The sequence below is a fragment of the Balaenoptera ricei genome, chromosome 4 (assembly GCF_028023285.1).
Source record: "Balaenoptera ricei isolate mBalRic1 chromosome 4, mBalRic1.hap2, whole genome shotgun sequence".
Lineage (NCBI taxonomy): Eukaryota > Metazoa > Chordata > Mammalia > Artiodactyla > Balaenopteridae > Balaenoptera > Balaenoptera ricei.
In genome coordinates, this window is record NC_082642.1 from 92,062,052 (window position 1) to 92,076,238 (window position 14,187).

General features: G+C 37.5%; 1 protein-coding gene across 4 annotated transcripts in view; it reads left to right on the plus strand.

Annotated features, from left to right (window-relative positions):
- Nucleotides 1-14,187, plus strand: part of CCDC14 (coiled-coil domain containing 14) — a 53,764-nt gene that overhangs the window by 15,776 nt on the left and 23,801 nt on the right. For all 4 annotated transcript variants that reach the window (XR_009502913.1, XR_009502914.1, XM_059920954.1 and 1 more), the window contains exons 6-9: nt 209-445; nt 560-654; nt 1,893-2,394; nt 5,897-6,038. Coding sequence is in view for 2 of the 4 variants with exons in the window: in XM_059920954.1 (XP_059776937.1) it covers nt 209-445; nt 560-654; nt 1,893-2,394; nt 5,897-6,038 (976 nt within the window). In the remaining 2 variants the exon portion in view is untranslated. The remainder of the gene's footprint in view (nt 1-208; nt 446-559; nt 655-1,892; nt 2,395-5,896; nt 6,039-14,187) is intronic.

Here is a 14,187-nt window from a genome sequence, read left to right on the forward strand (position 1 = left end):
ATGATTTTTGACTGGAGAACCTAATTCATTACTTACTTTAAAAAAATCATTTGAGGTGATTTTCTTTAGGGGTGATAGCGGTAAAGCTGTTCTGTAAAGTATGTGATAAATTGAGCTACTTCTGAGAGTCCTTTTTTCCCTAATATCTTATGGTAAAGGTTTTTGAAGAATCGTATTTTAAGAACTTTTTTCCCTTCTTCCACATTAGTATCTTCAGACAATAAGAAACAGATTCCTAATGATGCTTCTGCTGGAAGTGAAAGAGACTCATCAGATATACCAGAAAATTGGTCACTACAAGATCATTATAGAATATATTCACCCATAATATACCAAGCCCTCTGTGAGCATGTGCAGACTCAAATGTCACTGATGAATAACTTGGCTTCAAAGAACAACCCTAAAGGAATTCCTACTGCACCTTGCCACACTGTGTCTGGTTCTGGTTAGTATGAATGACGTTTTTAAAAAGCATGATTATAAGCTCTAATTAAGTTGCCTGGTATTTGTATAAGCAGTCTGAGATGTGAATGACTTTTTTTTCCCTTTTCCCTGTTAGAATCTCAGCCATCTCCATATTCTAATTATAGCTTATCCACCTCTACCCCAGTCCAGTTACCTCAGCAACCACCCTGCCCTCCAATGGTTCATTCTGTGAGTACAGTTTATATACTATGTAAGTAGTAATTTGCTTTTAGAAATTGTCATCTTGAGAGAAAATTGAATTTGCTGATTGTATCTTAATGCCCTAGGATGTAAAGACCAATTATTTTTTCAAGTTATTTTTTATTAGAAAAGTTTTACCTGTTAATTAAGGACAATGGTGAAGGGGGAAAGGGAAAGAGATTACTAAAAAAAAGAAATCACCCATACCTACCGCCCAGGCATAATTGCTGTTAACACGTTGATAGAGCATGTTCCAGTTATTTAATTCTCTGTGTAGGTTTTGTTTTCTGGTTTTAATTTGTTAAGTTAGTTTTCTTTTCAAAATATCATCATAATTAAATTTTATACAGTTTTATATACTGCTTTTTTTCGCTTAACATTTTATTGTAATTTACCTTTTGTAAATTTTTAATAAGTCGTTAATACTCTATGTAGTGGATATACCATGGTCTGTGTAACTACTCACCTATGGTTAGACATTTAAGGAAGTTTTTTTTTTTTTTTTAATTTTATTTATTTATTTAATTTATTTTTTGGCTGTGTTGGGTCTTTGCTGCGCACAGGCTTTCTCTAGTTGTGGCGAGTGAGTGGGGGCTACTCTTCCTTGCGGTGCGTGGGCTTCTCATCGCGGTGGCTTCTCTTATTGCAGAGCACGGGCTCTAGGCGTGCGGGCTTCAGTAGTTGTGGCTCGTGGGCTCTAGAGCACAGGCTCAGTAGTTGTGGCCCACGGGCTTAGTTGCTCCACGGCATGTGGGATCTTCCCGGACCAGGGATCAAACCATGACCCCTTCACTGGCAGGCAGATTCTTAACCACTGCGCCACCAGGGAAGCCCTAAGGAAGTTTTTACCGCTATAACATTTCTCTAAATATATTTGTGCAAAAGCTTTTTCACCTTATTTTCTTACATTGTAATTTCCCAAAGTGGAATTTTGTTTTAGTCCCAAAGTAGACTAATTTTTGATGCCTTTAAACCATGTGTGATATTTGTAAATGATCTATTTTAGTCATGGCTTTATAATGTTCTCATATTGCAGAGTGAACTAATTAAGCTTTAAAAAGCTAGAATATTGTGCTGAGGGGAAATTCAGTTTATTTACTGGTAATCTATAACTCCATCCTGCAAATGTCATCTTCTAACATTTTTCGTTTGAGTTTATTATAGTTAATGCCTACAAGTCAGTGCTCACATTTTTGAAGCCTTAACTTGTTTTTTTCTTTCTTTAGGAAGTTCAGACTGATGGTGACAATCAGTTTGCATCACAGGGTAGAACAAGTCCTGTGAACTGTACTGATGATGTTCTAAGGAATTCCTTCAGTACTAGTCTTGGAGTTCCCTGTAGCCTGCCCCAAACTGACAAACCAGCTACTCCAACATTGCAGCAACTGGGTCTTGCTAATGGAATTCTGCCACAACAAAGAGTTCCTAAGGAACCAGACCTACTAAAGGGTTTCCAAACATATACGAAACTGTTGCGTTCTCATCCAGACAGTCAGACTTGCTGCAGCCCCACCCTATTACAGCCAGATTTCTTGGCTACTAATGAAGAAAAATATATTAAAGAACAAATTGGAGAGGTCAGAAGTGAAAGAAAGGATTTAAACATACCTGTGCAAGATACAAGAATAAAGGATGTGCAGAATGCAAAAAATGTGAACCAGAGTGCTGAAAAAGTTAGAACTATCAAGTATTTGTTGGGAGAGCTCAAGGCCCTGGTAGCAGAACAAGGTAGATAAAGACTTTCTTTATAATTTTCTGTGGCACATCATTTATTTTATTTTTTTAATAATTTTAGCATTAATTAATTAATTTTTTTAAATTTATTATTATTTTTGGCTGCATTGGGTCTTTTGTTGCTGTGCACGGGCTTCCTCTAGTTGCTGCGAGCAGGGGCTACTCTTTGTTGCAGCGAGTGGGCTTCTCACTGCGGTGGCTTCTCGTTGTGGAGCACGAGCTCTAGGCACACGGGCTTCAGTAGTTGTGGTGCGCATTCTCAGTAGTTGTGGCGCACATTCTCAGTAGTTGTGGCACGGGCCCTAGAGCGCAGGCTCGGTAGTTGTGGCACATGGGCTTAGTTGCTCCGCGGCATGTGGGATCTTCCTGGACCAGGGATCAAACCATGTCCCCTGCATTGGCAGGCAGATTCTTTTTTTTTTTTTTAAAGGATATTAATTTTACTTTTTTTTTTTTTAAAGGAATTCCTTTATTTTTATTATTTGTTTATTTATTTATTTTTGGCTGTGTTGGGTCTTCGTTTCTGCGCGAGGGCTTTCCCTAGTTGCGGCATGCGGGGGCCGCTCTTCATCACGGTGCGTGGGCCTCTCACTATCGCGGCCTCTCCTGTTGCGGAGCACAGGCTCCAGATGCGCAGGCTCAGTTATTATGGCTCACGGGCCCAGTTGCTCCGCGGCATGTGGGATCTTCCCAGACCAGGGCTCGAACCCGTGTCGCCTGCATTGGCAGGCAGATTCTCAACCACTGCGCCACCAGGGAAGCCCACAGGCAGATTCTTAACCGCTGCGCCACCAGGGAAGTCCCTGTGGCATGTCATTTAAATTTAAATTTGTGATATTTTCCATAGAAATATGTCTTGTGCTAATGAGGAAATGAATTTTGTCTGTTTTATTCTTATTTTTTAGGTTTTGCTCCCTCTTGTTTCCTGTGGATTTGAAATGTGCTAGGGAATATCAAACAGTCTGTTACTTGCAAGTGTGTATTTATTCTGCTTGATTCAAAGGACCTTGAAAAGAGCCAATTATAGAGATAAACTTTAAGGGGTTAGAGGACCCTAAACATGATTAACTCCCTAGAATAGAATGATAATTTTTTCCTATTTTAAAAAGGTGCAGAAAATTTCCTCTCATCATTTCTTTAATAACCAACTGTTATAATGTTTAACAAATCTCACTTTGAGAAGGAACCTAAAACTTTTTATGCCCTTTTAAATTCACTCTTGGGATTTTTTAATTAAATCAAGAAAAATGTCTTGGGTGGAGTTAAGAGACATTTGAGCCAGGTCATATTCATATGTTTTCATTATGGGTATATGTTCTAAATAATGGCTTTCATTTGGAGTGAGTTACAGATTTGTCATCTAGAAAACACAGTAATTAATTGTGGAAGCACTGATTGAATACCTAATATTTGCAGGCTGACAAAAAAAGTACCAAATCTTAAAATTTATCTAAAGGATTGTAGCACTGTTGATCCAGTGGTTTAATATATTAAAATCTCTTGTGTTTTTAGACTTTAAGTTTATTACTATTTTCTTTTTTTTTTTTTTAATTTATTTCATTTATTTATTTTTGACTGCGTTGGGTCTTTGTTGCTGCACACGGGCTTTCTCTAGTTGCAGCGAGCAGGGTCTACTCTTCGTGGTGGTGCGCGGGCTTCTCATTGCAGTGGCTTCTCTTGTTGCGGAGCACAGGCTCTAGGCACGCGGGCTTCAGTAGTTGTGGCGCCCGGGCTCAGTAGTTGTGGCTTGTGGGCTCTAGAGCGCAGGCTCAGTAGCTGTGGTGCATGGGCTTAGTTGCTCTGTGGCATGTGGGATCTTCCCGGACCAGGGCTTGAACCCGTGTCCCCTGCATTGGCAGGTGGATTCTTAACCACTGCGCCACCAGAGAAGCCCCTCTGCTGCTGGTTTTGAAGATGGAGGATGGAGCCCCAAACCAAGGAATTCAGGCAGCTTCTAAAAGCTCCTTAACTGTGAATGCTACGTCTCTCCAGTGCAAGCCAAGATCATGCTTAATATTGGCGCCTACATCACATCACACTGGCCACTCAGGTTGAGTTTATTAACTGCAACCCCAAGCTTTTCATATCATATTAAAGCAAGAGGCCTTATGAATTGTTCTTGTATCTTGTAGAATGTCTGCCATCTTGAGTCATGTAGCTTTGGGCTTGCACACTTGGTAGAGGGAAGGCAGGGCAGGAACGTGTGTCCTAAAGGAAGTCCTTGCAGAACAACTAGGAGTTAGTGCCCTTCAATCTCCAGGTTATTACTATTTTCTTAACCAAACACTTAATCATTGGTAACAATAATAATAGTAACAATATCATTTACTGAGCGCTTACCATGTGCCCAGCACTGTGCTAAGTGTTTTAGATGCATTATCTCGTTTAATCCTCACAGCAACCCTATGAGGTACTGTTATTGTCCCCATTTTACAGATGAGGAAACTGAGGCTTGCAGAACAGTATTTCATTTAATCCTCTCAGCAACCCCATGAGGTACTGTTGTTATCTCCATTTAACTATGAAGAAACCTAGGCTTCAAGAGTTAAGTAATTTGACTACGGTACATTGCTAGAAAATGGTGGAGCCCAGGTCTCGGCCTCCAATGCTTACAAGTAAAACCCCTCTATGGAGGATTGGTAGAAGTCTGCTCTGTAATTGGGCACAGTTGTTTACCGTGTGCATGTGAACATTCCATCAGGGTGTTAAAATACTCATGGAATTGAGTAAATTTTTGTAACTAGAATATACTTTACCTCTTTTGGATATCAGACAGTTAATATTATATTTATCAAATGTTGTCAGTTCACAGAAAATTTGAATAGAAATGAGGGGACAAAAATAAAAGGACAAAAGATCTAAAATCTACCTTCTACCTGTGGCTGTTTGCACCTCCCAAACCATCCACTCCCACAATTAATAACAAAAATGATAACTGCTTCTGATGCTACATCAAATGAAGTGTAGCTGATTGTGTTAACCTACTTTATAAAATTAAATAATAAAACCTTATCTTAGTAGACCTTTCCTCAATGTGTTGCCAAATTGAATCACCTAAAGTGAATTATTTGTTTATGCCAGGATCAAAGGTTGTATTATAAATGTTAATACTGTAATTAATTATAGGAAACCCTTTAGCAATTATAGGAGTCTAATATAGTCTTTTGGTAAATGTGAACTAGGAGATATATATAAACCATCTTCCTACTAGACACTTTAACTGAAAAAATCACTGATATAATAATTCTGTGACTTAAGATTAATCTTTAGTTTACTGAACTTAATGTCTTTAGAATTCTTTTCAATAAGGAAATGCAGGCGGCAGGAAAGAGGAAAATAGGATTTGTATAATAAATTCATATATAACTGAGTTGAGTTTGTTTATAGCATGTATGTATATTTCTGGAATATTTTCTTTTTTAGTAATACATATGAATAATCTTATCTAAAAATAATTTATAATATTGTCTTTACTCATTTCTTCTGCCTTTTATAGAAGATTCAGAAATTCAGAGGTTGATTACAGAACTGGAGTTGTATATATCTCTGCTTCCAACAGTAAGTGGAAACACAAATATTCAGGTTGAAATAGCACTGGCCATGCAACCACTAAGAAGTGAAAATGCTCATTTACGCAGGTAAGAATTGCTCTTTGAATTTTTTTGTCTCCATGCAAAGATGTCCCGTGGCCAGAACAAAAGTGCCTAACGAGATATCTAGGGCTTCATAAGGAAAATAGATATATACTGTCTTACTGTGTTTCTACTTTTTCTTCCCTATTTTCCAAATATTGCTGGCATTCTCTAACTCTTCCGTTACTTCTGCCCACTAGTACATTTTTTTTTTTACATCCGTTATCACTTGGTTGGTAGTGAATGGAGAGGAAAATGAACTACCTCAGGGTATTTATCAGGCCAGTCTAGGCCATATAGTAACAAACTCCAAAATCTCAATGGCATAGCACAGCAGAAGTTTATTTCTCCCTCACACCAAGACCAGCATGGGTCATCTGAGGCTATCCTGTGACTCAGGATTTAGGTTCCCTCCGTCTTAGGATCTACCGTCTCAGTATATGTTTTTCAGGAAGAAGAGAACATGGATATGGCAAACCAACTCTTACATGCCCTGGCCCAGAAGTATGATAGTCTCACTTCTACTTATATTTTATAGGCTAAAATGAGAAATATGGCCCTGCCTAATATAAAGATCTGGGACATGAAATTTTCTCATACTTCCATATCCTCCAAAGGAAAGGAGAACCTAATATGGGTGAGCACCAGTCGCCCCACTACATTCAGACATAGGAAAAAACGCATTTAAATTCTTAGGTAATTTTTCTTTTGGCTGTCTTAACTTAATGTTGATATTATGGCCTTAATTTGTTTAGAAAAGATATAAACCAGGTATCGAATCTTGAAATACAGAAATCACTTACACGTTATCAATAATATCTTAACTTTGAACATTTCAGTGGTGATCACCAAGGCCACTGCTCCAGTGTCTATCAGTACACTTTGCAGAGGATCGGAGGACACTTTCAGGTGCTTCTGCAGCACTGCAGTGTGTGAGTGTGCCCTGAGAGGGCATTACAGTTGCGTGAGCTATAGACATTGTACCAGATGGGAACTGCAAGGACCTGCATAAACATTTTAAAAAATGGGAAAGCAACGAAATAGGATTCCTAGTTGGAGGATAGCTTAAATTCATGGATCTGGAGCCTGCAAAGGCACAACACCTAGTGAGATTTACTCGTTTAGGATTATTTCTCTAAAGATCATTAGTCTTTAGATACTGTGGTATATGGTGGGGGTTGCTGGTTTAAATTCTAATAATATTGTCTTTAGTCCTGACCTGAGGGATCCCTATAGTAGCATTAGTTTTTCAAAAGCAAGACCAAGTATAAATAATAATAATGGTAATAGCCAATACTACTACTAACATTTATTGAATGTTTCTTATGTGCCAGGCCATAAGACATAATATAATATGTGCCATATATTATCCTTTATGTGTCATCTCTTTAAATTCTTACAGCAGCTCTATGAGGTAGGTATTATGTTATTCTTATTCAGATGAGGAAACCAAGGCACAGAGAGGTTATGTAACTTAACCCAAGGTCACATACCTAAGATGTAACAGAGACGAGACTCAAACCTGGGCAGTTTGATTTTAGAGTACATTGATCTTAATTTCTATGCTTCTGCATTGCTTCTGCTAGGAAGTAGAGACTAACTTATTTATGCTTCAGTATTTATGTGTGTTTTGTGGAACAAAAGAACATACTGTAATCCATTTAAAATGAACACATATGTTTTTAAAGGTATGACTATCAAATAATTAGTTTCTTAAATAAGCATAATAAAACTTAGTCTCCAGATATTATCTATTTTAGCATTGTGACCATGGGAAATATCAGTAGTTGTTATTTATTTATATTCCTTAGAACATTTTAAAATTGCTTTAGGAGCTAATTTATAAGCCACTTAAGAAAATGAGACTTAATACTTTATTGGTCACTGCTTGTCATTAATTTTTTTTAAAGGTATTATTTTAATGTCTAACCTAATTCTTCAGACTTGGCATCAAAGCTTTTTGGCTGTGTCCTTAGAGGACAAAGATTAAATAGCATGCTACTGCCATTGTTTACCTGACCTTCTAAAATTGAAATTATTGAAAAATGAGGAATTTGTCAGATACTCTTTAGCAGAATGAGATTTCCAGCACAAGTATAGGAACTTTTTTGACTCTCTGGTAATCTTTATTTGGAAAGAAACATCCATAATCTCCATTACAAATGAAAGTTGGAATGCATAGGCTTATTCAAAAGTGTTTTTCAGCTTTTTCAATCAAAAAAATTTTTTTCATTCTTTTTTGGGCATTTTGAAACTTCCTGTTCCTTTATGGCCAGAAGATCTTTCAGGACTTTCTTGGTGTTTATTGCCATCTTGTGGCTTAAAAAAAAATAGCTAGGTGCATTATTTCTTTGGCATTTGGGTCTGGGCAGTTTTTATGTGAGACTCCTGACACAGTACTCAACATTTAGCCTTCCTGGTCCCTACCCATAAAATGTCTGTAGTGCCCTATTCACTGTGACCACCAAAAGGCCTGGCACGTTCCAAACTTTCCTGGATGAGGGTTGTGGGGGTTCCAGTTCAGCTAGAGAGGGACTTTAATATTCAAAGGGCAAGTTAGAATTCATGACCATTTCCTGATATTAGACTCAAATATGAGACCGTTGTGTACCCACGCAGAACAAAAGCTGAAGTGGACGTCAGTGGGAGGAGCTGGAGTGTGGCCCTCAGTCTTTTGGCCTGATAATTTGACATATGGTAACATAATTCTTCCAGATGGAAGTTACTAGCGGAAGAATAAGTTGTTTGTTTTTATTTCACTTTTTTTTTTTAGCTTTTTATTTAGTTTTTGAATTTTATTTTATTTATTTTTTTATACAGCAGGTTCTTATTAGTTATCTATTTTATACATATTAGTGTATATATGTCAATCCCAATCTCCCAATTCATCCCACCACCACCACCACCCCCTGCCACTTTCCCCGCTTGGTGTCCATATGTTTGTGCTCTACATCTGTGTCTCTATTTCTGCCCTGCAAACCGGTTCATCTGTACCATTTTTCTAGGTTCCACATGTATGCATTAATATGCGATATTTGTTTTTCTCTTTCTGACTTACTTCACTCTGTATGACAGTCTCTAGATTCATCCACGTCTCTACAAATGACCCAATTTCGTTCCTTTTTATGGCTGAGTAATATTCCATTGTATATATGTACCACATCTTCTTTATCCATTCGTCTGTCGATGGGCATTGAGGTTGCTTCCATGACCTGGCTATTGTAAATAGCGCTGCAGTGAACATTGGGGTGTATGTCTCTTTTTGATTTCTGGTTTTCTCTGGGTATATGCCCAGTAGTGGGATTGCTGGGTCATATGGTAATTCTATTTTTAGTTTTTTAAGGAACCTCCATACTGTTCTCCACAGTGACTGTATCAGTTTACATTCCCACCAACAGTGCAAGAGGGTTCCCGTTTCTCCACACCCTCTCCAGCATTTGTTTGTAGGTTTCCTGATGATGCCCATTCTAACGGGTCTGAGGTGATATACCTCATTGTAGTTTTGATATGCATTTCTTTAATAATTAGTGATGTTGAGCAGCTTTTCATGTGCTTCTTGGCCATCTGTACATCTTCTTTGGAGAAATGTCTATTTAGGTCTTCTGGGCATTTTTGTGTTGGGTTGTTTTTTTAATATTGAGCTGCATGAGCTGTTTATATATTTTGGAGTTTAATCCTTTGTCCGTTGATTCATTTGCAAATATTTTCTCCCATTCTGAGGGTTGTCTTTTCATCTTGTTTGTACTTTCCTTTGCTTTTCAAAAGCTTTGAAGTTTCATTAGGTCCCATTTGTTTATTTTTGTTTTTATTTCCATTACTCTAGGAGGTGGATCAAAAAAGATCTTGCTGTGATTTATGTCAAAGAGTGTTCTTCCTATGTTTTCCTCTAAGAGTTTTATAGTGTCTAGTCTTACATTTAGGTCTCTAATCCATTTTGAGTTTATTTTTGTGTATGGTGTTAGGAAGTGTTCTAATTTCATTCTTTTTTTTTTATATAAATTTATTTATTTATTTGTGGCTTCCTTGGGTCTTCGTTGCTGTGCGCGGGCTTTCTTTAGTTGCCATGAGCGGGGGCTACTCTTTGTTGTGGTGCATGGACTTCTCATTGCGGTGGCTTTGCTTGTTGCAGAGCACAGGCTTTAGGCACGCGGGCTCAGTAGTTGTGGCTCGTGGGCTCTAGAGCACAGGCTCAGTACTTGTGGCGCACGGGCTTAATTGCTCCGTGGCATGTGGGATCCTCCCAGACCAGGGCTCAAACCCGTGTCCCCTGCATTGGCAGGCAGATTCTTAACCACTGCACCACCAGGGAAGCCCTAATTTCATTCTTTTACATGTAGCTGTCAAGTTTTGCCAGCACCACTTATTGAAGAGACTGTCTTTTCTCCATTGTATATCCTTGCCTCCTTTGTCATAGATTAGTTGACCATAGGTGCGTGGGTTTATCTCTGGGCTTTCTATCCTATTCCATTGATCTATATTTCTGTTTTTGTGCCAGTACCATATTTCGTTGATTATTGTAGCTTTGTAGTATAGTCTGAAGTCAGGGAGTCTGATTCCTCCAGCTCCCTTTTTTTCCCTCAAGACCGCTTTTGCAATTTGGGGTCTTTTGTGTCTCCATATAAATTTTAAGATATTTTGTTCTAGTTCTGTAAAAAATGCCACAGGTAATTTGATAGGGATTGCACTGAGTCTGTAGATTGCTTTTGGTAGTATAGTCATTTTCACAATATTGACTCTTCCAGTCCAAGAACATGGTATATCTCTTCATCTGTGTCATCTTTGATTTCTTTCAGCAGTGTCTTATAGTTTTCTGAGTAGAGGTCTTTTATCTCCTTAGGTAGGTTTATTCCTAAGTATTTTATTCTTTTTGTTGCAATGGTGAATACAATTGTTTCCTTAATTTCTCTTTCTGATCTTTCATTGTTTGTGTATAAGAATGCAAGAGATTTCTGTACATTAATATTGTATCCTGCAACTTTACCAAATTAATTGATCAGCTATAGTAGTTTTCTGGTGGCATCTTTAGGATTCTCTATGTATACTATCATGTCATCTGCAAACAGTGACAGTTTGACTTCTTCTTTTCCAATTTGTATTCCTTTATTTCTTTTTCTTCTCTAATGGCTGTGGCTAGGACTTCCAAATCTATGTTGAATAATAGTGACGAGAGTGGACATCCTTGTCTTGTTCCTGATCTTAGAGGAAATGGTTTCAGTATTTCACCATTGAGAATGATGTTTGCTGTGGGTTTGTCATGTATGGCCTTTATTATGTTGAGGTAGGTTCCCTCTATGCCCACTTTCTGGAGAGTTTTTATCATAAATGGGTGTTGAACTTTGTCAAAAGCTTTTTCTGCATCTATTGAGATGATCATATGGTTTTTCTTCTTCAATTTGTTAATACGGTGTATCACATTGATTGATTTACATATTTTGAAGAATCCTTGCATCCCTGGGATAAATCCCACTTGATCATGGTGTATGATCCTTTTAATGTGCTGTTGGATTCTGTTTGCTCGTGTTTTGTTGAGGATTTTTGCATCTATATTCATCAGAGATATTGGTATGTCTTTTTCTTTTTTTGTAGTATCTTTGTCTGGTTTTGGTATCAGGGTGATGGTGGCCTCATAGAATGAGTTTGGGAGTGTTCCTTCCTCTCCAGTTTTTTGGAAGAGTTTGAGAAGGATGGGTGTTAGCTCTTTTCTAAATGTTTGATAGAATTCACCTGTGAAGCCATCTGGTCCTGGACTCTTGTTTGTTGGAAGATTTTTAATCACAGTTTCAATTTCATTACTTGTGATTGGTCTATTCATATTTTCTATTTCTTCCTGGTTCAGTCTTGGAAGGTTATACCTTTCTAAGAATTTGTCCATTTCTTCCAGGATGTCCATTTTATTGGCATAGAGTTGCTTGTAGTAGTCTCTTAGGATGCTTTGTATTTCTGCGGTGTCTGTTGTAACTTCTCCTTTTTCATTTCTAATTTTATTGATTTGAGTCTTCTCCCTTGTTTTCTTGATGAATCTGGCTAATGGTTTATCAATTTTGTTTATCTTCTCAAAGAACCAGCTTTTAGTTTTATTGATCTTTGCTACTGTTTTCTTTGTTTGTATTTCGTTTATTTTTGCTCTGATCTTTATGATTTCTTTCCTTCTACTAACTTTGGGTTTTGTTTGTTCTTCTTTCTCTAGTTGCTTTAGGTGTAAGGTTAGATTGTTTATTTGAGATATTTGTTGTTTCTTGAGGTAGTATTGTATTGCTATAAACTTCCCTCTTAGAACTGCTTTTGCTGCATCCCATAGGTTTTGGATTGTCGTGTTTTCATTGTCATTTGTCTCTGGTATTTTTTGATTTCCTCTTTGATTTCTTCAGTGATCTCTTGGTTATTTAGTAATGTATTGTATAGCCTCCATGTGTTTGTGTTTTTTACGTTTCTTTCCCTGTAATTGATTTCTAATCTCATAGCATTGTGGTCAGAAAAGAGACTGGATATGATTTCAATTTTCTTAAATTTATTGAGGCTTGATTTGTAACCCAAGATGTGATTTATCCTGGAGAATGTTCCGTGCACACTTGAGAAGAAAGTGTAATCTGCTGTTTTTGGATGGAATGTCCTATAAATATCAATTAAATCTATCTGGTCTATTGTGTCATTTAAAGCTTGTGTTTCCTTATTAAGTTTCTGTCTGGGTGATCTGTCCATTGTTGTAAGTGAGGTGTTAAAGTCCCCCACTATTATTGTGTCACTGTTGATTTCCTCTTTTAGAGCTGTTAGCAGTTGCCTTATGTATTGAGGTGCTCCTATGTTGGGTGCATATATATTTATAATTGTTATATCTTCTTCTTGGATTGATCCCTTGATCATTATGTAGTGTCCTTCCTTGTCTCTTGTAACTTTCTTTATTTTAAAGTCTATTTGATCTGATATGCATATTGCTACTCCAGTTTTCTTTTGATTTCCATTTGCATGGACTATCTTTTTCCATCCCGTGACTTTCAGTCTGTATGTGTCCCTAGGTCTGAAGTGGGTCTCTTGTAGACAGCATATATATGGGTCTTGTTTTTTTATCCATTCAGTGAGCCTGTGTCTTTTGGTTGGAGCATTTAATCCATTCACATTCAAGGTAATTATCGATATGTATGTTCCTGTTACCATTTTCTTAATTGTTTTGGGTTTGTTTTTGTAGGTCCTTTTCTTTTCTTGTGTTTCCCACTTAGAGAAGTTCCTTTAGCATTTGTTGTAGAGCTGGTTTTGTGGTGCTGAATTCTCTTAGCTTTTGCTTGTCTGTAAAGCTTTTGATTTCTCCATCTAATCTGAATGAGATCCTTGCTGGGTAGAGTAATCTTGGTTGTAGGTTCTTGTCTTTCATTATTTTAAATATGTCATGCCAATCCCTTCTGGCTTGTAGAGTTTCTGCTGAGAAATCAGCTGTTAACCTTATGGGAGTTCCCTTGTATATTATTTGTAGTTTTTCCCTTGTTACTTTCAGTAATTTTTCTTTGTCTTTAATTTTTGTCAGTTTGATTTCTATGTGTCTCAGTGTCTTTCTCCTTGGGTTTATCCTGCCTGGGACTCTCTGAGCTTCCTGGACTTGGGTGGCTATTTCCTTTCCGATGTTAGGGAAATTTTCGACTGTAATCTCTTCAAATACTTTCTCGGGTCCTTTCTCTCTCTCTTCTCCTTCTGGGACCCCTATAATGCGAATGTCGTTGCATTTAATGTTGTCCCAGAGGTCTCTTAGGCCGTCTTCATTTCCTTTCATTCTTTTTCTTTATTCTGTTCCGCAGCAGTGAATTCCACCATCCTGTCTTCCAGGTCACTTATCCGTTCTTCTGCCTCAGTTATTCTGCTATTGATTCCTTCTAGTGTATTTTTCTTTTCAGTTACTGTATTGTTCATCTCTGTTTGTTTTTTCTTTAATTCTTCTAGGTGTTTGTTCTTTAATTCTTCTAGGTCTTTGTTAAACATTTCCTGCATCTTCTCGATCTTTGCCTCCATTCTTTTTCCGAGGTCCTGGATCATCTTTGCTATCATTATTCTGAATTCTTTTTCTGGAAGGTTGCCTATCTCCACTTCATTTAATTGTTTTTCTGGGGTTTTATCTTGTTTCTTCATCTGGTACATCGCCCTCTGCCTTTTCATCTTGTCTTATCTTTCT